This window comes from Engystomops pustulosus, chromosome 10 (genome assembly GCF_040894005.1).
Source record: "Engystomops pustulosus chromosome 10, aEngPut4.maternal, whole genome shotgun sequence".
NCBI classification, from domain to species: domain Eukaryota; kingdom Metazoa; phylum Chordata; class Amphibia; order Anura; family Leptodactylidae; genus Engystomops; species Engystomops pustulosus.
Genome location: NC_092420.1, coordinates 29,591,933 through 29,619,775, shown reverse-complemented (window position 1 = coordinate 29,619,775; position 27,843 = coordinate 29,591,933). Strand labels below are relative to the sequence as shown.

Below are 27,843 nucleotides of genomic sequence, written 5' to 3'. Positions count from 1 at the left end.
TAAATTCTATCTCCCTAAAAAAATAACTATGAAATCCCCATCCATAGGAAAGGCATTAAAATCTCGTCATTTTTTTTTTTTTACTGCAATTATTCTGCACCAGCATAAAGGTACCATGTCAGTTAATAAGGACAGACCAAAAAATTTTTTATCAAAATGGGTGACAGTCATAACTTGTAGTAAAGTGAAGGTTTTTCAAATCATTATTGAAAAAAAGGTTTCAAATCATATCCCAGCGCCTTATTGTACATTTTTGGTGCATTCCAGCAAGAAATAAATGTTTACATGTTCCTATGATCCCAGAACATTCTGTTTTTTTCTTAGAGTGTTTTATTTTCTAGGCAGAGACTACAATTCCTATGCAGCCTTGCACAGTAGGCTGTGTGTATTAGGCTCATGTTTCCTCCTTGCTCTCCTCTTTAACACTACAGGCCAATATAATAAAGAAATACTGGCACTGCCAGTAAGTCTGAGTATAATGCATGATTTTTATCTCTACTTCACACCAATCTCATGTGTGGTTTTCTAAGCACAGTATCAGTACAGCACTCCAATCCTGTCCCAATAAGAGCCTTTTATTATTCCCCGGTTGTCAGCAGATGGAGCATACACCGCTACAGCAAAACATCAGATCTGATAAAGCCTTAGAAGATCATGTCAGCTTCTACATTTCTCCCATCCCTGCAGCATAGTGTAGCTCATAATGTAAGCAGACCCAGGGCAAAGCTAACATGACTCTTGTTCTAGGCCATTCCCCGATCAGCCAGAGGTGTCTGCAGTCATATGAGTGATTCGTTTGCACTCCTCCACCCCTAACATCTTGTCTACATCACACTCCATGTACTATTGCCAGGACACTGACAATGGACATGATAACACAGAAAGTGACATTACCGGGACCATTAGTCACATGACCAATCAGAGAAGTAGTAATCTATATAGAAATGATAGAGAAGACATTTCACAACATAAAGTGTCATTCTAGTCTTGTAAGTAACTCAATTTCGATTTATTGACCAGAAACCCCTTTGAATAATATAATCCCTGGAGAAATATTAAAATCTTAGCCCCTGCAAAATTTATGTCATCAATAGTTCACACTTACACAGAAAACCCCCCATTGGAGGATACCAAATGTTTGCGGAGCTCACCCTCCCATGTCAACTGGGCAACAAATGATGCACACAGCCCGTAGTCTGCTACATGGATCACATGGCCCCGTGTATCAGCCGACAAGAAATGGGACCTGCAGGAATAGGACCTGCCCCATTTGCGTAATGACGGGCAGTCATTTTCAATTGTCATGGGACCATTGTTTGCATCCAGTGAAACTGGGGTGGGGGCCCATTGCTCACAAGTGAGTTTGGTGCATCCAACTCACATCATATTGATATAGGGCCAGACGTTCCAGCAAGCACACAGACGCAACAACCGTACCTCAGATGATGCGAGTTGGATGCATCAAACTCACTCTTAGGCAATAGGTCTAAGGATGCCTCTAGTTTCCTAAACCTCAATGCAAATGTACCCATCATCTGTATATCAGACACAATGACCTGTAACACTAGAAAACATCCAATGACTTACAGGTAACTTCTCCTGTAATTGTAGACACTTTCTTTTCTCATCAGCCCTGACTGCCAGGAACATTTCCTCAGCAGTTACCACATAGAGATCTTCAATCCTCCAGATCACCACCCCCCAGTTTACCATCATCCTTTGCCCACTCATTTGGATCACAAGTGGAAGCCGAGTCCACAAGGAATATTGATGTTTTCCCAGGACATTCCATTGGAAATTCAATACTGACACTAGGAAGCACAATCTCTTACACAGAAAACAAGTCCTCATATGGAGCAAAAAAACGCATCACAGGAACGAAAAAGGGCACCAGTACAAAGGGGTTAATAGGAATCCTGTGTCTGAAAAATAGGTCATATATATCAGCAGATGCCAACAGAGTTGATTAGAAGGGCTCTAGAAATTTGGCTCATGTCCCAGATATTTTGGCCTTGTTACTCTCCTGGGCACAGAAACGTTTAGTTCTGAACTTTATACAGAGAAGACAAAGGCCCACAGTTATCAGAACTAGTGCAGTCTGTACTTTGTGCAGGGGGCGCCAGATTCATCAAAACCGGCGCACCCTACATTGCTCCGACAAAGTGCACCAACTTTTTTATTTGGTGCACCTTTAACATAGAGTGTGCAACACCATTCTGTCAAGTGGCAGCAATAAATGTGGCGCATGGTCCAACTTTGCACCGAAACGCCCCTTTATGTGTACAAATTTCTACTTTTCTACTTATTTATGTCACTTACAATAAAAGTGAGAGTGCTATAGCTTGAAGCCATCCAAAAATACATTCAATTCTATAGTGAGATGGCTCTATACATTACTGTACCACATGTCAATGTATTTTCGGCCTTACAAGCCGAGATTTTCCCTGCCTATGACTTCTAGCTCACCATAGTAACACTACTCACACACTTGAGGGGGATTTATTACCTATGAAGTAGGTAAGACTCTGGTTTTTCGGACTAGCGAGCGCCTTCTTCACTGTAATGGATTAATGTGGCGCACAGATGGAATTTATCTGGCAGGACAGCACTATAAATGCACCAAAAAAAAAGGGACATTTTTATTTTTGGCGCAATTAAATTATAAATGAGGAGGAAGGTCCGGACTTGTCTGTGTTCACGTAAAAATCGAGTTGGTAAGCCATATTAAAAATTCCCCAGATTATAAACAGGCCGCCACAGTGTTTTTTTTGGCTGCCATTTAGTGGAGGCTGCTGTGGACAAGGTCACTTGTGATAAAAAAGAAGCGACATGCGCCACTTTATATGGGAAGATGTGGCGCAGAGTATAGGAGATGTTAGTCAAAATCCATGACAGAAAGTGGATTATGGCTCAGGTACTGTTGTGTGGATGTACGCATGCAAAAGCTTATTAAAAAAAAAACCTCAGGATTATTTTTTTTTGCTCATCCAAGGGACTAGGGAAGGGGAGGTCATAAAGATGTGGAGAAAACAAGAATTTTTATCGCATTAGATATATAATGATGTCAACACTGTATCCCAAGTGCCCTGTCTTTTCTCCATATCAGTAAGGATTTATGTGCTGGAGTCCCACAATACAGTCTTGTGCCCCTCCTTTCTAAGGATGTTCTATGAACTTAGTACCATGCTTATTGTACATGATATAACTTGTAATCACACATCTACAAAGACCTACGTGCACACGTCTGGAGAGATGTCTGATGTTATGTGCTATTATAACGTCAGCTGAAAGCAAAGCCACAACACTTCATACAGGGAATTCTTTAAGCTAAAACATTTTTAAAAACCTGGAGCGATTCATTGCGGAAGCAAGTGCGCATTGATGGATCCTCTAGAAGCCGTGGTGGTGAAGTTTTAGCATCACTGCTACATGTGAACACTGCTTTAGAGCCAGGGTCTAGGTGGGACAAGACACTCTCCAGTAGCAGGACTTCCATGTAGTCAGCCATGAACTCCTCCGGACATCATTGACTGTTCTTCCAAAACTCCTTGAAAGGAAAAGTACAATATCGATAAAATGAAATCCAGTAATACCAGCGTCACTCATGATGGCTACTCCGCACGTCATGGACTACCCCACCCTTGTATCATGTTCAATGCAGTACTATGAGCAAAGAGACCGTACAGTTAGGCCCTCCCTTACCTTTCTTACTATACGTTTCCAAGACAATATGGTTCCAAGATATTTTATCACAAAGTGACCTCCTGTACCTCCGCCAATGGCCAACAGTGACCTTTTTCGTGTATTGCCACAATCCTTTAGCATATTATGTTATCATATAAAAGAATCATTAAAGGGATTGGTCACTTTACCTCACGTTTCTTCTAATGTGGGTGTAAGGGTGGAGGGGAAGGATACAAGTTAATTTACAAATATAAATATATTACTGGTTCTGCTCTGTTTTTTTGTTATGCAAAGTGAAACCTCTTGACTTTTACCTCATCAGACAGACTTTCCTGACCATACAATGGCCACAGATGGAGGGTCATGTGATCTCTATCTGTTAATGAACAATCCCTTATTTTTATATTCATGAATACTATTATCCCGGTGGGATAACTGTTCAATTTACATATCAACAAAGCAGAGCAGAACACTTAATAGATGTATATTGGTAAATTACCCAATATCCTGCCGCCCCCCCCCCCCCCAAACACATTACAAAACACTTACAGAAAACCTGAGGTAAGTGGCCAACCCCTTTAATTTTTAGCAAAGTCACGGGGGCCCATCTATAAAATGATGAGATGCAAAATGATCATTTGATGACACTAAATGATCGTGCATCATTCTTCATATCTAATGAATCACCTGGTAAATCTTAGACGCCACTATCGGATTTGAACCATCTCATCTAGGAAAGGAGTCTTCATGCAGCCAGTGCAAAGCTGATCCATCCATAATGGGGCCTCATGTTGTAGCGGGGTACGTCGTGGATAAAACGTGAAGTTGATATCGTAATTTAATAGACTACTGATGGAAGACATGTAGATGTCTGAGAATCTTATCAGTCTTCTGGAGAAGAATGTTGGGTTGTGATAGGTTCTAAAAATGCTGCCGAATTGGGGATTAAATAGGTTCTTCGTAACAGACCTGAAATGACAGATGTTGAAAGAGGTTTTGTTGAGCTTATTTTTTTTTTTTACTCTGCATTATATTATTACTTTATATTTTACCGATTTCAAAATGAAACCAAAAAGCTGTGTAAAAGCAATGGTGATAGTTCAGACCACTCTTGGCAGGTTACACTACATAGATCTAATCTTATCAGACTCCAAGTCTACTATATGTCACTGTTCACACAGTAGAAATTAAGCAGAATAAGAGCCTACTTACATGTGACCACAGTCTTTCCTGTATAATTATGAATGTATATATGAGAAAAGAAGTGGCATGTGACACATATTGGCCCAAATTTATATAAAACTGTGCAAACTGCACTAAGTGCAATTGTGGCGCACGGTCCGAATAAGCACTAACACAACCCTTTAAGTGCACATTTTTTATGTCTTGTCGACACATTGCAGCCACTTTATAAACACATGTGCAAGCAGTTTGCACTTTCTCTCTAGTGCAAAGTAAGACTGAAAACTGGCGCTAACACTTTAATAAATGTGGGTCATTATGTCTGCACAAACTGTGATGAGAAACACTGAAAACAACGTGGACATCCAGCATTTCACAATATCGGAACTAACCTTAATTCTTGACGCTCCTTCATCCATTCCGTAAGAACTTGCTTGGACTCAGCATCTTGGTAACTCTAGAATGATACAATACATGAACCATCGAGGATTATTTGCTTTACTCTGTGTGTGGGAACTATTAGGAACACAGAACCATTAAATAAACTTCACGGTATGTTTAACCCCTTGCACTGATAAAAAACTGAAATGTAAAATGTTCATAACTTTTTAAAATGTCCCATGTACAGAGCTTTATGAGGGCTTTTTTCCCTGCATAACAAATCATACTTTCTATTGGCACTATTTAAAGGGCACCTGTCATCAGGAGCCCTTTTTCTGACTACCCCATGCCCCCATAGAGAATAGTGCACACATTGCCAAAGAGGTTTTTTTATAGTAATAAGTTGGATCAAAGTTTACCTTTCTGGCGGCCAAACAAATGCCGATATGTGCCTCCATGTGAGCATGTGTACCTGCTGAGCATGTGTACCTGCTTAGATAGTCAGCTAGCATAAACAAAGAAGGACTCTAGAGTTGAGTGAGGTAGCGGTCTGCTTGTGAACGTTAGGGAAGAAACTCACTAGAAGTCAGTTAGCGGACTATGATGAAAATGACAGGCAACACAAACTTAGTGAACAAACACAACGCTCTGTTTTACCACTAAACAGTAATAGTGTTGGCGCCGTAATTGGTGAGCGTGCTTGCCATCATAGCACGCTGTACCCGATGGTGCAGACACTTTACTACTGTCAATTTAGGACCTTTGATAAACCGCTGGCACTTATATCTTACTAAGTGGTGACACTTAAGGCGCTTGTCTCTCGGCTTGAATTCACACTTGGACCGAGAGGGGCAAGCCCGTTTTTAGGAATTATTGGGTAGTTACACATCCAGTAAAATATACTCATTGAAACCTTGTGTACACAATTAAAGGGATTGACCAGGACATTAAACAGTCTAATGCTACCTTCCCGGCAACTGACACTTGGTATTCAGAAATCCTGGAGTGAATAATGCCCAGCCTGTATCTGAGCTTAATCATTGTCCAATAAGCTCTTGTACCCTATATTTTTAATATATACCTAATAAAATTGGATTTTAAAAGTCCTATTATACAGGCAGAGTTTGAAAGTTTACCTTTCTGTATGCAGAGCTGTGTCCCTTGTTCTATGGGAGTGAGCATTGAGGAGTGGTGCCCCCCAACCTTGGGAAACAGCTCCATCATGCATCTATTTAAAACTCCCATGCCCCCCATATCTCCTCCCCCATTGCTTCCCCCTCAGGACATCATACAAGTCTACCCAACTCCTCACTCGCCACTCCCACGGGACTAGGGACACCGCTCTACATATACAGAAAGGTAAACTTATCTTTTTTTTCTGGAAAAGCCAGTTTTCTATGGCAATGTGTACACTATTCTCCATGGAGACACGGGTGAGCCAGAAAAAGGCTCCTGCTGACAGATTCCCTTTAATATTATATGCATTGTACTAGGAAGCTGGGAAAAAATCTAAATGCTGTGAAACTGACACTAAATCACAACTGGACCATTTTCTTGTGAGCGCTGTTTTTGTGGCTTTTCACTGTGCGCTGTAAATGACACCTTCCTTTTATTTTTTGGGTTGGTACAATCACGGAGATACTAAATTGATATAGGATTTATTAGGTTTTAATACATGTTAACAAATGGCATCTTTTCTACAAAAAAAAAAAAAAGTTTTGTTTCTTTTTGTTTTGTACAGACCTGTGTAAGGTATCATTTTTTGTGCAGAGATATGACTTTTTCATTGCCATTACTCTGAGGACTGTACAACCTTTTGATCACTTTTTTCACTCATATTTTCATGTGTTGCAGAATGGCAAAAAAGTATGGATTCTGACATTTGGATGGTATTTTCCATTATGGCCCCCAGGAATAATTCTTTTTTTTTTGTCTGATCTCTACTGAATTGCAGTATATTGGTGATTTTGCAGGCAGGCAATCTGTATTGGTCTGCCAGTGGCCACCAACATAATGCAGCAAACACCCACTCTCTACGAGGAGGGGTGAGCCTTAAATAAGCATGTAACAGAGCAAGCTCATACTTCCAAAAATACAACACAAGACACGCGGCAGAAACCCAGGCTGACCTTGTGACTGTAAGAATTTATATGTGAGCGCTTTTCCTTTTTCATGTTGGTAAAAGCTCTGGCTATATGAATGGCAACAGAGATTCCCATTTAAAAAAAAATGTACGAGTGATTTACGCTGCAGGTTTAGCATGTGTAGCATGTCAATTATTACTGCTCTGTGGAATGTGACATTTGCAAAGCAAAGGTTGAACTCTGCCCCCTGACATCGGGGAAAAAATAGGAGCTGAAAGCCAAGGCACAATCCAGTCGTTTTCAGCTTTATTAATAGCGATTACAGACTGTTCCTGGGATTCTAGGATTCTGATAACTGAACTATAAATATCCATTGATTCAATGTGTTTCTTTATCTTTCCCTACAAAGATCATCATGTTATTAACATGTTCCCTGCCCACGATCCCTAGTAATGGCCTTTAAGACTCAAACAACTAAAGGCAATGACATGAGGACAGCACTGTCCACAGTTGGGAGTCTATTCTTTTTGGAAAAGACATATTTGTTTGCCTTTCATTCCATTTCTTGTCACTAGGCTTCCTGAAAGACAGGCATTGATGACGAGGGAGCTGCATTACAAAAGAAAGAACTAGAGCCACAGTTTTGACTTACCCTGGTAAAACTTTTGCCATATTCCTTTTATCAGATGTCATGAAATCATCTTTCTGAATCATCATCTCAGTGACTGAGCACGTCATAGATTCTAGCCATTTCCAGTACCATTATCAGGCCTTATTCACATGACAGAGATTTGTGTCCGTATTTATAAGCCAAATCCCAATCAAAAACACAGAACAGATGCAAATGTTTCCATTGTACCTTATCTCTGTGTGGTACACAATGGCTGATGCAAAACGCCGACATGTGAATAAGGCTCTAGACCTAGTGATAACATTAAGCGATGATTATTATCGGTTTCCTCTGACCTGCATCCGCTCCAGAAGCCCAGTCAGCGCTTGCTGCCAGGTCAGTGAATGCATGTACTGTTCAGTGTTTATAACCCGAATTTCATTCTCTAATTCAGGAACAATGGCTCCAGTCCTCCAGCCGTGTCGTAACATGAGATCCTGTACACACAGAGAGGGGTCGGAGACAAGAAAGTAGTCCAAAGTAAGCAGAGAAAAAACACTTTTACAAAGTTTGTGCAAGTTTTGGAAAAAAGTTATAATTGAAATAAACTACCAAATTACACAAATAACCTTGACACATCAGAATAACAAATCTTTCTATAGAACTATGAGGGTGATGTGAATGTAACTTCAGGGGCTGCACATAATTCTAATACCATAATACTTACTGCCAGATCACTATAAAGGTGGTCTCCAAAGTACAGCACCCGGGATCCTCTCCAGCCTGTTAATCGCAGGAAATCAAACAGGTTTCCCTGAGGATACAAGATACAATGATTACAGGTTAAAGGGGTTTTCCCATGAAGACAAGTTAGGCCCCATCCACAACCGACCCCTTCTCAGACTAATGGAGCAGACGGCCGCGCATGACCGTTCAGCTCCTCTAAGCTCTATGGAGCTGACGGAAATTGCTGATCTCTGACAGCTCCATAGAGATTAATGGAGCAGAACGGTCATGCGCAGCCGTCTGAGGAGCGGCGAGGTCGGACCTGACCACTCGTTTTCGCAATCTGTGGGAGTCTCAGCACTGAGACCCCCACTGATCAGCAAGTTAGGCCCCATCCCGTGGATAGGGCCCAACTTGTCTTCGTGGGAAAACCTTTTTAACACACAGGCCAAGTCTTCACATGTCTATGGACACTGTACACAGCATTCAGGAAAGACTTTTATATAGTATCACTTCCTATAAGCCAGTTATATTTAGGCTTATTATTAGGGAGGACTATTACTGTTTGGAATGCACCATCTGATGCTCAGTTACCCCACCTACCGTATGACTCTTGATTGACAGTTGTATTGAGCCCGCCCATGGTGCGCCAAAATGCTAATTTGCATATTCTTAATAAGTAAGATTTCTCTACTTCAGGCCATGGCTTTCCTAAGGAAGTGTATGCTTATCCTGCAAAACACTTCACCAACAAGACCATCATTTTAATTTTTAGTGACTGCGAATTGCAGATGCGGACCCTGTATGTAGGATCCATTGAATAATCTCTGTATAGGGCGATGCTACTACATACTATGCTGTCTATGATCCCTGATACCAATAACGATAACACTATTAGTATCGTCTAAGACATTTATCATAATCCTTCATATATTTATGGCCAAACTGAATAGTCTCTTACCTGCTTGTATATTTTTCCTTTCTCTAGACTGGTGATCTTGTCCCACTGCAGTGAACCGCTTTCATCCAGTCTCCTAAATGGCCTAAATTGTAAAAGGAAGAAAAATAATAACACACAAAAATAGTTACAAAAAACTATTATGAAATAATAGAAATATTCCAGGATTATTAGAATATCATGCAGGGGCAATATCAAAAATAAATGTGACACACTTATCAGGCATCACATAGTAGAGACCGGCCACCAGAGATGTCTATGGAGAAAATTATTAGATGCTTTGCATGAAATTGTAACGAATTTGGAATAATTGAAGTTTATAATACATTTGTATATTCCTGGGTCCGGTCTATATTTCTTTAGGAACTTTTCAGGACCAAATTCTCCCAATCACTGAAATAAGATGGATTCCAGCATCTTGATAACAGCAGTATTCTTCTCCCCATCTTGTGCCGTTGTACTATGACCCACCTAATAGTAAGTGCTCCTCAGTCTCCTAGCACTGAGCGGTGTGTAGCACTTACTTGCGTCGGTCGGTGAAGAAAGCCGGCTTGTCAGCCCGTACAATAATAACATCAAAGAGATCTCTCCAGTTCTTCCCCACCATGTGCTTCATCCCCTTATCTCTGAAAAGACACCAAGGACAACAGAGAGAAATGTTACAGAAGAGAATATTACCAGGAATACTAAGGATTGTACAAGGTTATCACTGAAACACAAAATCATTGTTTATCCAGCAATGTTCTTTGGCAGGAAAACTTTCTTTTCAGATAAAATATAAAAGAGGCAGAGTCTCCTGCTTCACACACACACCAGCATTCTCTCTAGGTCAGTGATGGCTAACCTATGGCACTGGTGCCAGAGGTGGCACTCGGAGCCCTTTCTGTGGGCACTCAGGCCATCACCAGAGATGACTCCAGGTATCTTCCTGCAGTCCCAGACAGCCCAGGACTTGCTGTGCACAGAGCTATTTTAAAGTGACAGCTCTACCAGGGACTATTTTCTGCTTTATTGGTGTCCTCAGGTGCTGGTATCAATGAAAGCTGTGACAGAGCAGGGAGTATAAATCACTAATTACATTTCTGTATTGGCACTTAGAGAAAAATAAGCGGGTCTTTGTTGAAGTTTGGGCACTCGGTCTCTAAAAGGTTTGCCATCACTGCTCTAGGTTATCCCGCTGGCAGTTGTAGTTGAGCCAACTTGATTTCATCAAACAGGAGAAACTGGGAATCCTAGATTCATGTAGCCCAAAACTGCACCATCCTTTACTAATGATCAGTAATTACTGGGGTTCTTCAGAGGGGATTAGGCCTCAAGGAGACAACCGTGTGCTTCACCCGGGCAAAGCATACGGCTGGGTGGAGAGGGGGGCTTGTCAGCCCTTCCCTCTTCATAGGAAGCGACCTCCATGCAAATCAATTCAAAGAAAGGACCTGTGTAACAGTATGGTGAGAGAAGACGTGCTCACTGCACCTTATCGGGGCCATGATATGGCACAATACAGTCGTGTTGGTGCATGGCAGTATTCATCAAAAGAGGCCTAATCCTAATCACTTCTCTCTTAAGCAACTATTATTTCTCATCCATGAACAAGAGTCAATGATTAGAGGCTCTGGAATTTATCAAAGGAACCAATTACCGTTTCCCTTAATGGAAACACATTGGTCCAAAATTGCCTCCAACCAACAACAGTGCCTTCCTATTGGAGAAACATACTGTAATGGCCACAATCTGATGACCTTATACAGAAAGTGTAACCAAAGGATGACCTAATTTCCAAATTTGCTTAAGGACAGCCACAATTGCTGGATCCCTTTCTTTGGAATCACTTCCCAACATTGTCAAAGAGCTTGTAACCAATGGACATGAAATCACTGGCCTCTGGGAAGTGTTACAACTAGATCAAACAGCTGACCTGCAGGGGTGTTGATTGTCAGACTCTGTCCGCTAATTTGATAAAAAGGTGATCAATTTGTGCAAAACTGGAATCTCCCTCAAAGGGAACCTGTCACCAGATTTCCAATAATGAACCTTATGACAGGTTCCCATATTACTATGTTAACTATTCCCCCCACACAGGTTTTAGCTAAAAAATTCAAATTTCCCATCCCCGGAAAATGAACTGCCAAGAGGAGCATGTTATTTATGCGAGTCACTGTGTAACTCAGCTCTTGTCTCTGGTATCTCCCTCATTTCCCCCTCCCTTCGGCTGACGTCAACTTCTGTTCTGACAAAGGGAAGGGGATGAGGGGTGATGCCAGAGACATGGACTGAGTCACACACACTGATTCACATGAACAACACACACCTTTTGTGACTCGCTGCTCCTTCTGGAAATGTGCCAGTTGAACAAAGTTCATTCTCTTGGGGCTTTCCCCAGTGTGTTTTTTGTTTTTTTTTTAATTAAAAACAGTGTGGCTATTAGTTAGCAAAGTGCTTAGGAAACCTGTCATTAGGTTTATTAGGTTTATTAGTGAAAGTCTGGTGACAGGTTTCCTGTAACTTTTGAAGTACTACAGCAATTTTTACTTTCAGAAACTGCTGTCAGATAATATTTTACTTTCAGATAATCTGTCAGATAAACTAACCCACACTTACTAAATATATGTTTGAAAACTGCTTTTATACATATGTTAATTCACCAAATTTATGTTCTTCTAGCTCTGCCTCACCACCAGCTTCCAGATTGACAAGGGGTGTGATTTTTCTTCAGCCAAGTGAACTCAATTTTGCTATATCCTTTACCGCTCCCTCAGGAATAAGGGAGATGCTGGCTGTGAGTGACTGACTTGCTGACAAGAAATCAGAAATTGCCTTCAACGTGTCTCACAGCAAGCATCTCTCTCATTCCTGAGGGAGGGATAAAGAACTGCACATGAATATGCCAGGCTCAAAAGAAAGATGATGATCAGACCTGCATGGTGTCATAGGCATGGAAGGAGAGTTAACTTTATAAATGGACTGTGGACCTTTACAGGCATTGGGAGGAACAATATAGGGATAGTTGTACTTCTGTAATCTAGCAATTTTCAAAGATACATTTAATTAGTGTGGGTTGGTTTAACTGACAGATTCCCTTTAAATGTGACAAGTTTCACAGACAGACAAGAAAATGATTTGGAAATTCTTACACAAAACTGAAGGGGCTATTTGTGATGAGGAAAAGTTTCTTATTGTGTTTTACAAGTCTATTCAAGACAGCAAAGACTTCCTCCCTATGAAGGATGTAATGCTCTGCAAGGAGAGGAGATTGGTCAATGGTTAGTATGAAAACAATACATACATTTTTCATTGCATTTATACCAAAGAGTGTACTTAAAGGGGTTTGTCCGCAGGTAAAAAAAAACATGGCTCCAAAAACACCACCTCTCCTGGCGACATTCTAGATGTCTGCCCCTCACTGACCCTTCCATTTAAATAGTGGATATTTATCCACTGAAACAAGGAGTGGAAGTTTCACTCAGAGTGGGACAGGTGGCTAGACCTGCCATATACTGCTGTTCCTCAAACTCCTGCTCATCTACATGACTCTGACTGTGGTCATTATTTGTAGCTGTGGACCCCAGGGTAACAGCATGCGGAAGATGCATGGTTTTATTCTACCATGTTCTTCCCTGTGTTGCATGAATATTCACACTACTGTACAATTCCATCATCCTCCTTTGTGTAGATTACAGTGTTGTGGATATGAAATCATACCTACATGGATTGTGACTTTTCACCTGTATATTCCTCATTTGTAGCACAACCTGTCTCTCAGTGATCCCTTCAATAAAGTTAATTTTTGATTGGGAAAAAAACAGTGCCTCTTCTGACCATGGATAAAGCTGAGCTGCAATACCAGCGCTAACCATGGTCAAGTGTGGGGCTGTTTTTGGAAGAAGGCAGCCATGTTTTTCCACCTCAGGATAGCCCCTTTATAACATATGTAAACCAACATATACATCTTCATCATATCATTTATAGTCACTGGACTGGAAATCTCTAGTTGGCAAATACTAACGTAGACCCAGTAATACTTGGTGTGACAACCCCATTAGTGTCAACAGCAAAAGTGTCCCCATTATGCACAGAGGATTCAGTAAATGTTACGGAGTTGTCGCCGCCATTGGATATCTTTCTCCTTTTTTATGTTGTAGAACAATTATCCAGGCCATTGTATTAGTTCATCATCTGTAGGCTACATGGCCTGAAGAGGACATCACTCTAATGCCAAAACATGGTGTTATCTTGTTCCTTCAATAAAATCCAATGTGATTTCATTTAGATGTCTCCGGGCCTTTTGAAACCCAATTTCAGACATCAGAAAGGTGTGGCGGTGGGGAAGGAACCGGTGTACATCACCACCAGGAACAAATGTAAGCCCAAGTCTCATAATAGTATTTGCTGAGTGTTTGCTTTGCCCCAAAAAACGGATAGGAGCAGTATATATTCACTACACCATCTCTTTTTTTAATATTCTCTGAGCAACTAAATCGAAGATCCATCTATCAGACTTTTAAGATGATAAAGTGCCCCCACAAGTAATCATCTATAGAACACAGAGAGCTCTGAACTTGCAGACTCACAATCTTGAAGCAAAAGGAACAAGCTAACATCCTACAGTACAATCTAAACTGCTCTAAGATTTTTTTCACCTAATAAATCATTCTTACCCATATCCTTTTCAATCCAATCATACATCATCCCTTTAACATGGACATCTCGGATTGAATCCTACGAAGAAAAAAAAATAAATTAAAAAAAAAAAAATCGGGTTATTCTGAATAACCATCATCTTTATTTCAGAACTAGTGTAGCTTAAACTAAAAATGAGATAAAGTATATTTTGATAATTAGCAATTCCATTCCCAAATTTTAACTGTAACAAACATCTCCATATATCTGATCAATATCTGATCGGCAGACACACGGTCCCTGCCCCAGCTGTTTCAGCTTGTAATAAGCAGAGAGCTCACAGCCGGATGTGGATGTCTCTGCACTTTTTGTAATAGCGATTCTGGGACTCTGACTGCTGGAAGCTCCAGTGATAAGTGGATTATCCCCTTTACAGGAAAACTACCATGAGGATACTACTATCAGAAGTAGATGTGGTAGATACCTCCTGCCCATCTCTGCCCTAATCTGTCATTTAATAATCCGGAAACCTAACCTGTTAAAACCTTTAAGTAATATGTAAATTAACTGCATTACATTAATTTACATATTACTTAAAGGTTTTAACAGGTTAGGTTTCAGGATTATTAAATGACAGATTAGGGCAGAGATGGGCAGGAGGAATCTACCATCACATATACTTCTGATAGTAGTATCCTCATGGTAGGTTTCCTTTAAATAAAAGTAGACATCATACAAAGTAACCACAATGTAAAACACTATATCCAAACTTGCCTACTCTCCCAGATTGTATGGGATCCTCATAAAGCAAGGATTTTTGAACAGGGAGATAAGTATCCCACAAATACCAGGGGGAAGGCGAAAGTGCATTCTGAATGATAGGGGCAATTGCTCCAAACTATTTTTAAAGGAAACCTACCACTTCTGAAGGTAGGTATGAGATGTAAACACCGGGCACCAGCTCAGGGTGAGCTGGTGCCGGAGCTTACCTTAGCTAGTGTTTTAAACCGCTATATTGCGGTTTAAACACATTTTGATTTACAGCCCCGAGGTAGCTTTGGCTCCGGCATTTCCTATGGAGGTGCAAGCACGGCCGTGCGCAGCGCCGAAGCTACCTCGGGGCTGTAAATCAAAATGCGTTTAAACCGCGATATAGCGGTTTAAAACACTAGCTAAGGTAAGCTCCGGCACCAGCTCACCCTGAGCTGGTGCCCGGTGTTTACATCTCATACCTACCTTCAGAAGTGGTAGGTTTCCTTTAACTATTTCTATCAGCTAGGTACAGACAAACCAAGTCCACTGGAGTATATACATTAAGTAGCCTTACAACAATGGGTGAACAATGATGCAGGATAATAATGTTGGCACTTACTGTTGTATCTTTATAAAGATGAACCGGATCAAAATCAATACCATTGCTGATGAAGAAATCCGTAACACAAGAAATCAGAGTCATCTCAGGCAGAGAGAAAATATCCATGAACTGTTTCATAGTAGGTCCCTATAAAATATATAAACCATTGTATCAAGATTCTACCCAATTATGGAATACAACAGAATATATATCTAATTACTACTCTTCTTACAGCTAAAGGGAACCTGGGGGCAGTTGAATTTCAAAATGTGACGTCCGCATTCTAATTACCATATTTTATTTCCTCCACGGCCCGCTCATCTATATTCAACACAACCCCTCCCGCCATCCTTCCTCTGCCCATCCCTCCCCCTCATGACATTGGCTCATCGCACATGAAAACCTTGCACAGTGAGCCTTATATCTCTGTCATTGCCAACAAGCCTCGCTGCTCACTGCGCATGCGGCCCTATGCTGTATGACAGGGTTCCCCAAACTACGGCCCGCGGGCCACAAGCGGCCCGCGGACCGTTTCGATCCAGCCCTAGACGTTTGCCGCGGCAGCGCCGGCCTGCGACAGTCGGGCAGGAGCCTCTGTCCGTCTGGACAGGAAGCTCCTGCCCGTCACTGTATAGTGCTCGATGCGGCCGGAAACGGCCGCTCGAGCACTATTACTGGAGCGATGTGGCCGGAAAACCACCCCGGCGGGGGCCAATAGTTAGTTATGAGGGGCAGTATAGGAAATAATTGATGGTGAGGGGCAGTATAGGAAATAATTAATGGTGGGGGGCAGCATAGGGAATAATTATGAGGGGCAGTATAGGAAATAATTATGAGGGGCAGTATAGGAAATAATTATGAGGGGCAGTATAGGAAATAATTATGAGGGGCAGTATAGGAAATAATTAATGGTGAGGGGCAGCATAGGGAATAATTAATGGTGAGGGGCAGCATAGGAAATAATTAATGGTGGAGGGGCAGTATAGGAAATAATTAATGGTGGGGGGCAGTATAGGAAATAATTAATGGTGAGGGGCAGTATAGGAAATAATTAATGGTGAGGGGCAGCATAGGAAATAATTAATGGTGGGGGGCAGTATAGGAAATAATTAATGGTGGGGGGCAGTATAGGAAATAATTAATGGTGAGGGGCAGCATAGGGAATAATTAATTATGAGGGGCAGTATAGGAAATAATTATGAGGGGCAGTATAGGAAATTGAGGGGCAGTATAGGAAATAATTAATGGTGAGGGGCAGTATAGGAAATAATTAATGGTGGAGGGGCAGTATAGGAAATAATTAATGGTGGAGGGGAAGTATAGGAAATAATTAATTATGAGGGGCAGCATAGGAAATAATTAATTATGAGGGGCAGCATTGGAAATAATTAATGGTGGTGGTGTAAGAAATAATTAATTATGAGGGGCTGTCTAGTAATTAATGGGGGGAAGGCATATTCAATAATTAATGGAGAGAGGTCCCAGTATATTAATTTATTAATTGGGACAATATATATAAAATAGTTCAGTAGGAGTGCAGTATATTAAATAAATAATTGAGGGGGGCCCAGTGTATTACGGATGCGGTCACATGTACCGCTATTTCTTTTTAAACTTAAGTCCGGCCCTCCAACGGTCTGAGGGGGACAGTGAACGGCCCCCTACATAAAAAGTTTGGGGACCCCTGCTGTATGACTTGCTACGTAGTTTGTGTCCCTCCGCTCTACTGTTACAAAGCGTAGGAACGGGACGCATGTGCAATGAGCAGCAATACGCTAGCAAGTCGACTTGCTGCTCACTGCTCATGACTGAGATAGACGTTTTCTTGTGGGGTGACCCTCCCCTGGTCTGTCAATTAGATGGACTGTGAGAGAAAGAGGCACATTGGGAGATGCCATCTGGAGCAGTTAATTTCTAGAAATAAACTACTAACCCTTTTACCCCTTCCAAAAACTTTTGCACTGTGCTATATATGCTTTCCTGATATCTACCCATACATTCATGATCCTTTCTGTCAGTCTACTAGAAAAAAATAGCACACCAACTTGGCCTGTATATATATTTGGAAAATTAACCACGGTTGATGGTTCAAAACAAAAAATAATCTAAATTATATTGTGAAAGGAGAAGATTTATTTATATTAATTTATATTGTGAAAAATATATTTACACAAAAAGCAACAATTCTATATTCATTAAACCGGAGTTACCTTCCCATAGAAGTCGCTCATCTCAATCAGTGGAATATGTGGCGTACCGCCATATAAATCTATGACTTCGGCATCAGGGACAGGCTTCAGACCTCTATGAAAAAGGATTGTGAAGTAACAAAAAAAATTTAATTTAGGTCTTTCTTCAGAAAGGAAAGAAGGGCAAAACAGTAATTACCATGGAAATGGTGGCAGAACAATGCTGGCACTGACTGAAAGAGTTTCAACATTCCAGGACACACAAAAAAAACAAATAAAAAACAGACTTTGATTCATAGGAGAACAAAGTCGTACTAAAAAAGTAACAAATCTGTTGTCCACAGTCTGGAAAAAGAACAATTATTCTGAAAGTTGTTTAGGTGAAATACAAGTTGTGTTCAATAGATGGTTACATTTTAGAACTAGAACTGGAGATAACCAGAAGAAAAGTCCAAAATGAGGGTTTATCTTAATATATAGGGCCCAGGGGGCTTTAAAGGGAACCTGTCAAAGTGATTTGGGACACTAAACTACCCATAGGTCCTTATGGGCCAGTGTTTTAAATCCCCTTTAGCAAATCAGGGAAAAGAGTTGGAACACCTTTTCATATTTACTAAGAGTAAATCCAGCATTCAAAAGACAGTCTCATTAAATTTTGTCAACTGCCCCTTAAATTTAGAACAAACCCTTTTATAAAATAGATGTCACTGCTTCAGACCCATAGATAAAAGTGCTGTTACCTGTAAGCAGTTCCCAGTTGGATATAATGAAAAGCATCAATCTTCATCAGTAGGTTCTGTAGAAATATACAGAATAACAATCAGTTATTATTCTTCTAACTCTATCATTATAAATATAGTGTATGCAGCAGTCTGTTCCCCTCACCAATCAATTTATAGCAACAGCCACAGAATCAGAACTACTTAATGTACAGAGACGGAAGAAGCCGCTGCCATTCACTGTGCAGCCGCCGCTCCTGACTGGATGGCATAACATTGGGGCAAACCATGGGATGACAGAATCAGAATCCCATCTAAACATGGCAAAACAGACGATCCCCTACTTAAGAACACTTGACTTACAGACGACCACAAGTTACAAATGGACCTCTGGATTTTGGTAATTTAATGTACTTAAGCATTAGGCTACAATGATCAGTTATAAAAGTTATTAAAGGTGTCTGTAATGAAACTTTATTGTTAATCCTGGTTCTTATGACAATCAGACATTGTTAAAATCCAATTGTGACAGAGACCAACAAAAATTTGTCTGTGGTTACAATTATAAAATATACACTTCCGACTTACATACAAATTCAACTTAAGAACAAACCTACAGAACCTTGTACGTAACCCAGGGACTGCCTGTACTGCAGAGCCAATGGACCAGAGTTGGCTAGCGATACTCGGCATAGTAGCTGTATAATATAACTATACAAATTTTAATTCAAAAGAAAGATATGTGCAAAGCTTCATAACTTCATATTTATAATGTGTACGGATCTAGAATAGATCTTACCTTCTGTATATCATAGTGAAGACCTCGGATTGCAAAGTCCGGGATGTAGTCATATTTCTTAATTCCTTCTGGATACTGCAGATAATGAAGTAAACATAAGGAAATCATTGTATTGCCTTCAATTATTATTTTAATGGCAAAACTAAATAGTAAGGCTTCATGGCTGAAAGTGGCTTCCAGTGTCAGAAAGTAATTAGGACCTAAAGTTCTACAATTTTTAAATACATTGTCTTTATCAAACCCATGACTTTTCTAGATCTCTGCTTGCTGTTATCTATTGCTTCCTTCCAGTGATTTGAAATCTATCCCTGGTCATGTGATATCGCACAGGTGCACGGCTCTGAATAATACTTGTGAAACTAACGAGCCGTGCACCTGTGTGACATCACAGGACCATGGAAAGGATGGAAGCAACAATGGTGCACTCAACACTACGGTCAGGTAGGTGAGAGGTGTGGAAATTTTTATGGTCTCACAATCACAACGTGTGTCGGTGTTAGCGAACCCCTTTATGAATTGCAAGTGACTACAGTAAATACAACTATCTTACTATCTTAATTACTGGTATTGAGCCTCAGGGAACGAATTGTGAGACAAAAATTACTATACCTCTCACTTACCTGACTGTATCACTGTGAGCGCCATAACCATTTCCCTCCTAGCCAGTGTGGTAACTACTATCCAGATCTACCAAGCAGAGGCAGAACTCGATTTTAACCCAAATGCCTAACCTAGTGTTGTGCCTTAAGATAGCACAATCCCGTCTGGTGAGCCCTCAATTTTAAGGGACATCTACCACCAGGATGAAGGATTGTAAACCAAGCACACTGCAGGTGTGTGCCCCCTCTGACAGGATCTGATCTTCTTTAAACTTGCTAAACCCTCGTTTTTAAGGCTCCCTCAGGCTCATTTGCAAAATTTGAAAAGCGTTTTAAAATTCGAAACCAGGGCATAAGAAGCTAAAATAAGAACGGATCCTGCTAAAGGGGGACTTACCAGTATGTCACTGTGCTTGGTTTACAATACTTGATCCTGGTGGTAGATTTCCTTTAAGTTCCCTCTTATCTCCAACATTTTCTAAACAATACTACTCTACAGGTGCTCTATCAATCAGCTTGTTCAGATAGAAACACTGTGAAGTAACATTATTATTTGGTGACAAATTACATGAACTTCTTCCTATTGCAGAGCATAACCAGGATTTAAAGGACATCTACCATCAGGTTTACCGATGTAGATGTACAAACTTACATACTCATCCTTTACTCTAGGTGATGGAAATGTCTATTATTTTCAGGAACTTCCAGGTAAGCGGAGAAACCATCTTTATAAAAATATTCATATGAGCCGCATGTGCTCCGCCTACGTCACCAAAGCACCTCTCGGCTCTACCATCTGATTATGTATGCACCTCCCGCCGGTCTATACTCCGCTGCCTGATCCTACCCATCAATCGTGATATCAAATTGTCCTCGCCAATCAGTCTTCATCGTTTTCTCCTCTTATCCGGACATTCCTGAAGACAATAAGGATATTTCTATCCCCTAGAGTAGAGGATAAGCAGCTAAATGTGGACATCAACGATCAGTAAACCCGATGGTAGATGTCCTTTAAAAATGTGGCTATGGCCAGCTACACGTGACCACGGCCAACCCATGAATCACAGACGTGCGCTGCCTGGATTTCACACACCAACACAGTGCAGAGGATGGGACTTTGGATCATATAATTATAGAACCCAATGAGTCTCTGGTTATCGGTGGAACAGCAGCACCAACCTGCCATCACAATTACATATCCTCTGCAGTTTGGTCGGTCCGTTAAATCCGGCTAGTGTACAGTAGTGAATCACACGCTGACCATTTGGCCAACATTGAAAGCTGCAGCAGAGGCGGTGTACCCTACCGATACCAGCAGATTGCTGAAAGTTGTATAAGCCTCCCCCACAGTGATCGCTGATCCTTCTATAAAAGAAGGGGGTCTTGGGGAGATAATACTGTTAAAACTTTGCTCCACTAGGAGAGAACTTCAGTGGCTACAAGTCATGGTTTCATAACTTTGGCGCTGCTTACAATATTTTGGATTACAACTGTTTAACTCAGGTGAGTGAGGGTTAATGAAAAGGAGCCAGGAAAAAGAGCTTCTATACACAGTAAACCTGCCAACTCACTAGACACACATGCCTCAACTGGGGGAAAGCTTGGCCGGCGTGAACATTGTGCCTGCAGCTGAAATTTTAACATATATCCTATGCAACATACATGCAAACATGTTCTCTGCATAGATAACATTGTCTTTGTTTTCAAATTGTAGAAATCTCATCCAGTATAAAGATTTAGCGAGGTAGCTTAGATTAGAAAAACATACTGGGGAATTTATCCTGCACCGGCTTATGATAAGAGGCGTCTACTTCTTGATGGATCCGTCAGTCGTGATGATGTAACTGGCAAAACTACGCTAGCTCCGGCCTGGCGTAATTTACATAAAAACTTGCGAACAAAGGTCTGCAGGTTTTTAAAAAGTACAAAGGCACAAGGCAGGAACAACCCTGTGGCAGCCCACTCTTCCCGCCCATGTGGCGTGGAGATGGTGTAGCCGCAAAAATAATTGCAATTTTTTTGCAGTGCACAAGAAACGGAAATTATTTTAGGGCTTCTAAGCCAGAAACTGGCACGGAAGAACTGATAAATGTCCCTCATAGTTACTTTTTTTCAATACAGCACCACACATCATTGTTCCTCTGGTTCTGATGTATGTAGCAGAGCCAGCAGGTGATGACATCATGTGATGATGTCATCTCTGCCTGCAAGCTTCACTACTACATACATCAGGAGAGAGGACGAGGAGCTGCTGCAGGGGAACAGTGAGTATATGTGTTTATTATTTTATTGTGGGAGCACCATAGGAGGGGGAACAGCTGGGTAAGGCAGACAATAATAGGGGCAACTGCTGGGAGGGCACAATAAGAGTGGGAGTTGCTGGGTGGGGGACTATAAGAGGAGGAGCTGCTTGGGGGGGCACTATAGCAAGGGGAACAGCTGGATTGGGCGGACAATAAGAGGGGAAACTGATGGGAGGGCACAATAAGAATAGGAGTTGCTCGGTAGGGGACTATAAGAGGGGGAGCTACTATAAGAGGGGGAACGGCTGGGGACACACTATAAGAGTGGGGGCTACTGGGGGCACTATAAGACAGAGGCACTATACGAGGGGGAAGCTGCTGGACTGGGGAGGCACTATAAGAGGGGGAGCTGATGGGGAGGCACTATAAGAGGGGGAACTGCTAAAGGGACACTATAACAGGGAGCTATGTTGCAGTTAGATCATAGACACAATATTTGTCTATCATACACAGTGTTGCACCGCACCGTGACTGACCCAGGTGGCTGTGCTGCAAAATGTATGACATGCTGCTTGAATTTGAATGGAGAAGGGAGGGGTGAGGAGCGCTCATTCCCACTCCCTTCTCCTCCCGGCCTTAAATACTGTAAGACCTGAAGCTGTAGACACACATGAGGCCCCATTTACTAAAGCCCCTGCGCCAGTTTTCTGTCGGACTTTGCACAGATATTTAATTAGTGTTCGCATCACATTTGTGTCGCACACAACTCACCCGACACAACACAAAATTCTGCACTGAAAGGGGCGTTCCGGTGCTCGGTCGGAGCACGCGGAGTCAGACAGAAGTGTGTGGCACGCTCTACGTTATAGGAGTACAAAAATAAAAGGTGGTGAACTCTGTGGGAGCAGTGTAGGGGGCACCAGATTCATGAAGAACATGAGCCACAAATCATGAATCTGGCGCCCCCTGCACACTACAGAGGCAAACTGCTCCTAGTACAGACTGCACTGTTTTTGATAAATGTGGGCCATGGAGTTTTAGTTGCTTTTTTGGTTCAGACTTTGCAGCAGTTCTTTGAGACACCAGAAATTTCCTCCCAAACCAGTAACATAGAGCGGTGCGGAGGACTTGGTCCTGCATGTCTAAAGTTTATCCTGGAGCTTCTAGATAATTTGGTACAACAGACAGACAGACAATACCTTGTATTGTTGTATAAGGATGTCTCTGGCGGTAGTAAATATCTTTTTATGTAACATATCAGAATACTGCGCCAAAGTATAATCATAATCAAATCCATAGATCTCAATGTCTCCCAGAGAGATCTCATTGTTGGCGCAGATGGTGGATGCATTCAGCAGATTACATACTCCGGGGGGTAGAAGATCTGCAAAATAACAAATACAGACCATTAGATTTTTCTATATACAATACAGTGATCATTTTCCATAACTGGGCACAAGTAGAAAGCCAATCTTCCCACATACAATCAGACAATGCATGTAGTGACGGGAAGATCCTGTAGGAGGAGCGGACACAGTACAGTAAGATCCTCAGTTACAGGGGTTTTACTGGAAAGGTCAGGGCTTTATATGTAGGGAACTAACAAAAAATAACTTTCAGCACATTTCACCTTATCTACTGCAAAGAGTCAAAGATGATTGTTACTCAGTTTACTCAATAAACGTTTTTTCACAATTTGCATCAGTCTTTTGTCTGTTTTTACTGAACCTCCCCATAAAATCAACTTTATGTTATCTGACCTGGCATCAGAGACGGCTTGTCCTGCTCGGCTGGTCCATCCTATCTACTCCCCCCACCCCCCATGCTATATGCCCCCCCTCACCGTTGTCATGTGACCAGGGAGATGTCATCTAAGGTCCTTTACCCACTAACAATTGGTTTACCCAGTAACATTAACATCCATCTTATGTATGTATCTGATCACATGAAATCACAGCAGCCTCCATGGACCTCTACATGTCCCCATCCTCCATGGAGGCTGCTGTGATTTCATGTGATCAGCTACATACATGAGATAGATGTGAAAGGGAACCTGTCACCACATTTTCACAAATACAGCTAGTGGCAGGTTCCCATAGAGTCCTAGTAACTAACTGACACCTTTCTTTAAAGGACACCTGTCATCAGGTCTGTGTCACTAGTCCTGTCACTACTACCTGTTGGAGCAGATCACAAGGATCCCATCACAGCCTTTATCTAGTTATTTCATACATTATTCATTGTAAAATCATCTTGTCTTTATCATGTAAATGAGGCTGGTCACATGGTCAGAGGCAGTGATGTTACCCCTGTTACCCCTCCCCTCTCCTCCCCCTGCTCATGTCTGTGTGTAATGTATAGTAAAGCATGGCTAGTGTGTGTATGTCATCTGCTGACATGCTGCATCATCCTAATATACAGGAGAGAGACACAGACATCAGCTACACATGACTCTGACATGTTCTGCTGTAACCTGGCTGCCTGGAGCTGCTGTATCTCTCCTAAACACACACACACACAGGCTGCAGGGGGCGTGGCCACCAGCACCAGGAAGCACACCATTATACAGCCTCACATCATTATACAGGCTGTCAGTCAGGCCTGGGGGTGTGGCTGTGCCTCCCACTCATGAATAAGGTGGACAGCTTGAATATGCTAATGCTTCATTGGACATTTCACAGGTCATTTGCATACAGCTTTAGGACCTCATTGCTTAGATTTAGAGGCATGTAGAGGGACAATGAAGGGATAGAGGCAATGCTCTCTAATGGCAGTTTATAAAAATATATTTAGTTTAGAGGGTTATTTTGCATGACGGGTTCTCTTTAAGCTTAACATTTGTTTCCTTCACATCTCCATACAATCAGAGTTATACACTTGCCTGGTATCCAGGGGTATCAAGATCATATCACCCTGGTCACATGACATTACTGCTGCATGCTGAGAAAGCATGGGGGGGATGCTGCTGGATTCAGCTGAGGAGGCCACGACTCACTTTAGATGACTCTGGATACCAGGTAAAATTTTAGGGTTGAGGGGATCTGAGGGAGGCAATTTTTAGCTAAAAGATGGGTGTAAGTTACTTAGTAGGGCTCTATGGGAACCTGTCACTACCTGTATTTGTGAAAAATGTGGTGACAGGTTCCCTTTAATGTTAGTGGGTAAAGCAAATGTTGCTGGGTAGAGGACCTTAGATGACATCACCCTGGTCACATGACACACTCATTGATGTAACAGCAATCTCTCTCAACATTGTAGCAAAGCACTGTGTGAAACATTTGACACAGCTTTTTCTACCCCTAGTCATAAGTAAACAGAGCTTCATGTCTGTAGTTGAATATTGGCAGACGGTCCCTAAGTACTAGTTCCATGCAGGAGCTTGTCCCAGTAGTGAGACCTGTCAATCAGGAACAAGGAGTCAGGTCAGTGCAAATAAAAAGTATTATGCAGGACCTCATTAATATCATTGGTGTCACATCTGGTGACTTGCATCTAAGGGTAGGCTCTAAGGGTGGGCTAATTTGAATGACAAGTCCCCTTTGATCAATAGTAATCGTGAAAAACTGTTAATGGATCTTTCACTGTCCGTGACAGTAACATCCTTTGACACTGATCTATTAAAAAGTTTTGCATTTAGTGCAGCCATGTGCCCACCGTTCTAAAAAAAACATATGGCAAACATCCATCATAAATCACAATGTGTGGGATACAGTTATTGTAAAGTCACTGTACAGACAGGACACAAATGGTGCCTCCTAAAGGCCAATTCAGGTTACATTGTAACTACTAATGACCTATCCATAGGTGAACTCATCGGTGGGGGCGACACCTGACACCCCAGACACTCCGCTATGGTCCAAGGCAGGGAAGACCGTGTTCTTTTGGCTCTGATCCCAGGGTATAACAGCTGCCGGATGTCACACCCAATGATCTATGGATAGTTCCAATATGTTTGTTCCCGGCTTAAAGGAGTTGTTCAGGGTTTTCTTGTTAAAGGGAACCTATCATCAAATCTTACAACATTAAACTTCCCCTTTAGGTATGGTGCGAAATGTCCTTTCTAGAATTGTCTCCATCATGTGCAATTCACCTCCAAAAAGACATCCGTGTCAACCTCCATGCAAATGAGCTGAGATGAGTCAAGTTTAGAGGCTGCAGGGGAAGCATCACTTCAGATGTCCCTTTCTGTAGTACCTATAAACATGCCGCTGGTGTCATATTAAAGAGAAAAATCTTAGCTTTCAGGCTTGTGATATACAGAACCAGAAATACATAGTTGGAAATATGAACTCCAAATAAAAATCCAGTTCCTGTATCCTTCAACTATCTGTATACCAGGTTCTGTAGATCACAGAACCACAAGCCTGATGCGATCTGAAAGATGAGATTCTTACCTTTAAAAAATACATGTTTCCAGATACTATAGGAGCATTCCACCTGCAGGATCTAAATGTGACTCCTCTCAGGCAAATATGACTCCTCTCTGCACGATTTCACATGAAAAACAGAATTGTAGTAAGGACATTTCATACCTTACCTGAGGGGTCTAGTAATGGGGGTAAAAATCTTGTGACAGAGTTCCCTTTCAGTTTTCTTAAAGCGGGAAATGTGAAAAATTTAAAAAAAAAAATTTAGATTCGATTTCCCCACAACTCCGCTCCCAAATATCCTGATTGAAAGATCTACAGTGTATTCTTTCCTAATGGGCTAAAGACATGTAACACTATAATTATATAGATAGCTGTGAATAGTGTAAGGTTCACACTTGGTAGATTTACTGCATGAATCCATTATCTGAAACCTGCAAAAAAAAAAGAAATGTATGCACCAAATCTGACAGGTGTGAACTGCGTCTTATGATCAGCACCTAGCAGGACACATAGGAATGATACAGCATGCTACACACTTGTACAGACCCAGTGCCCCTCCCCCACCGACTGACACCTGTTCCTGCACATCTCCCGGTGTCACCCTCCAATGCTGCCCCCACTACTACCCCCAGCATTGCCCCCCATGATCTCCCGCATTTACCATGCACCAGCTTCTTCATCTCATGGTAGCGGCTCCACAGCTGGGCTTTGCTGTCCACTTTATCCGGAGCAGCCCCACACTGAGAGCCAGGGTGCCGCTGGTGAGGTGGGGTGCTGAGGTGGGCACATGGCACCCGACTGCACCCCGCAAGCAGCGACCTTCCCCGAGCGCGGAGCGAGGACATTGTGCTGGAGTCTTACGTGTAAAGCCGGGGAAGCCGGGGCGCCCCTAGTGGTGTGCAGGGGAACTGCATGCCGCCTCACCACAGAGAATCATGGACGTGTAGTAATTACAGATAATGAGCTGTATAATAATTCAGTGTATACTCCCTGCTGTGCATGAAACACGGCCTAAAGCTACTAAGGCGATTGTACCAGATTACTTGGTTATAATATAGACTCTCCTGAGGCAGAGCTGTAACTATAAGTGGCAAAATCTGCACCAGACCCCAGTGTAATAATACTGAAAACTCCAGACACTCATCACAAAGGAAATCTGAAGTAGAAATGGCTCCATTGCGGATTTATGACCATGACGTCAAATGTTTGTGGATTCCCGCGCATAAATCAACTTTTGCTTTGCAAAGATTGAGCCTTGTCCCCCTGCCATGGCAAAATCATAGCATAAAGCGCATCAAAACCAGACAATTTGTGACAGACCTAACAAG

The 27,843-nt window shown here is 41.8% G+C and overlaps 1 protein-coding gene across 1 annotated transcript; it reads right to left on the bottom strand.

The window, feature by feature from the left end:
* On the bottom strand, positions 1-27,399 carry NT5DC2 (5'-nucleotidase domain containing 2). Its single transcript, XM_072128590.1, has 15 exons — positions 27,177-27,399; positions 23,345-23,529; positions 19,304-19,378; positions 18,526-18,581; positions 17,807-17,900; positions 15,615-15,743; positions 14,281-14,341; positions 12,757-12,859; positions 10,150-10,251; positions 9,629-9,710; positions 8,669-8,755; positions 8,298-8,438; positions 5,259-5,323; positions 4,372-4,653; positions 1-3,547 (listed from the first exon to the last, which is right to left on the bottom strand). The coding sequence occupies exons 1-14, from the start codon at positions 27,358-27,360 to the stop codon at positions 4,392-4,394; spliced, it is 1,626 nt and encodes a 541-aa protein (XP_071984691.1). The 5' UTR covers positions 27,361-27,399; the 3' UTR covers positions 1-3,547; positions 4,372-4,391.
* Positions 27,400-27,843: the final 444 nt, after the last annotated feature.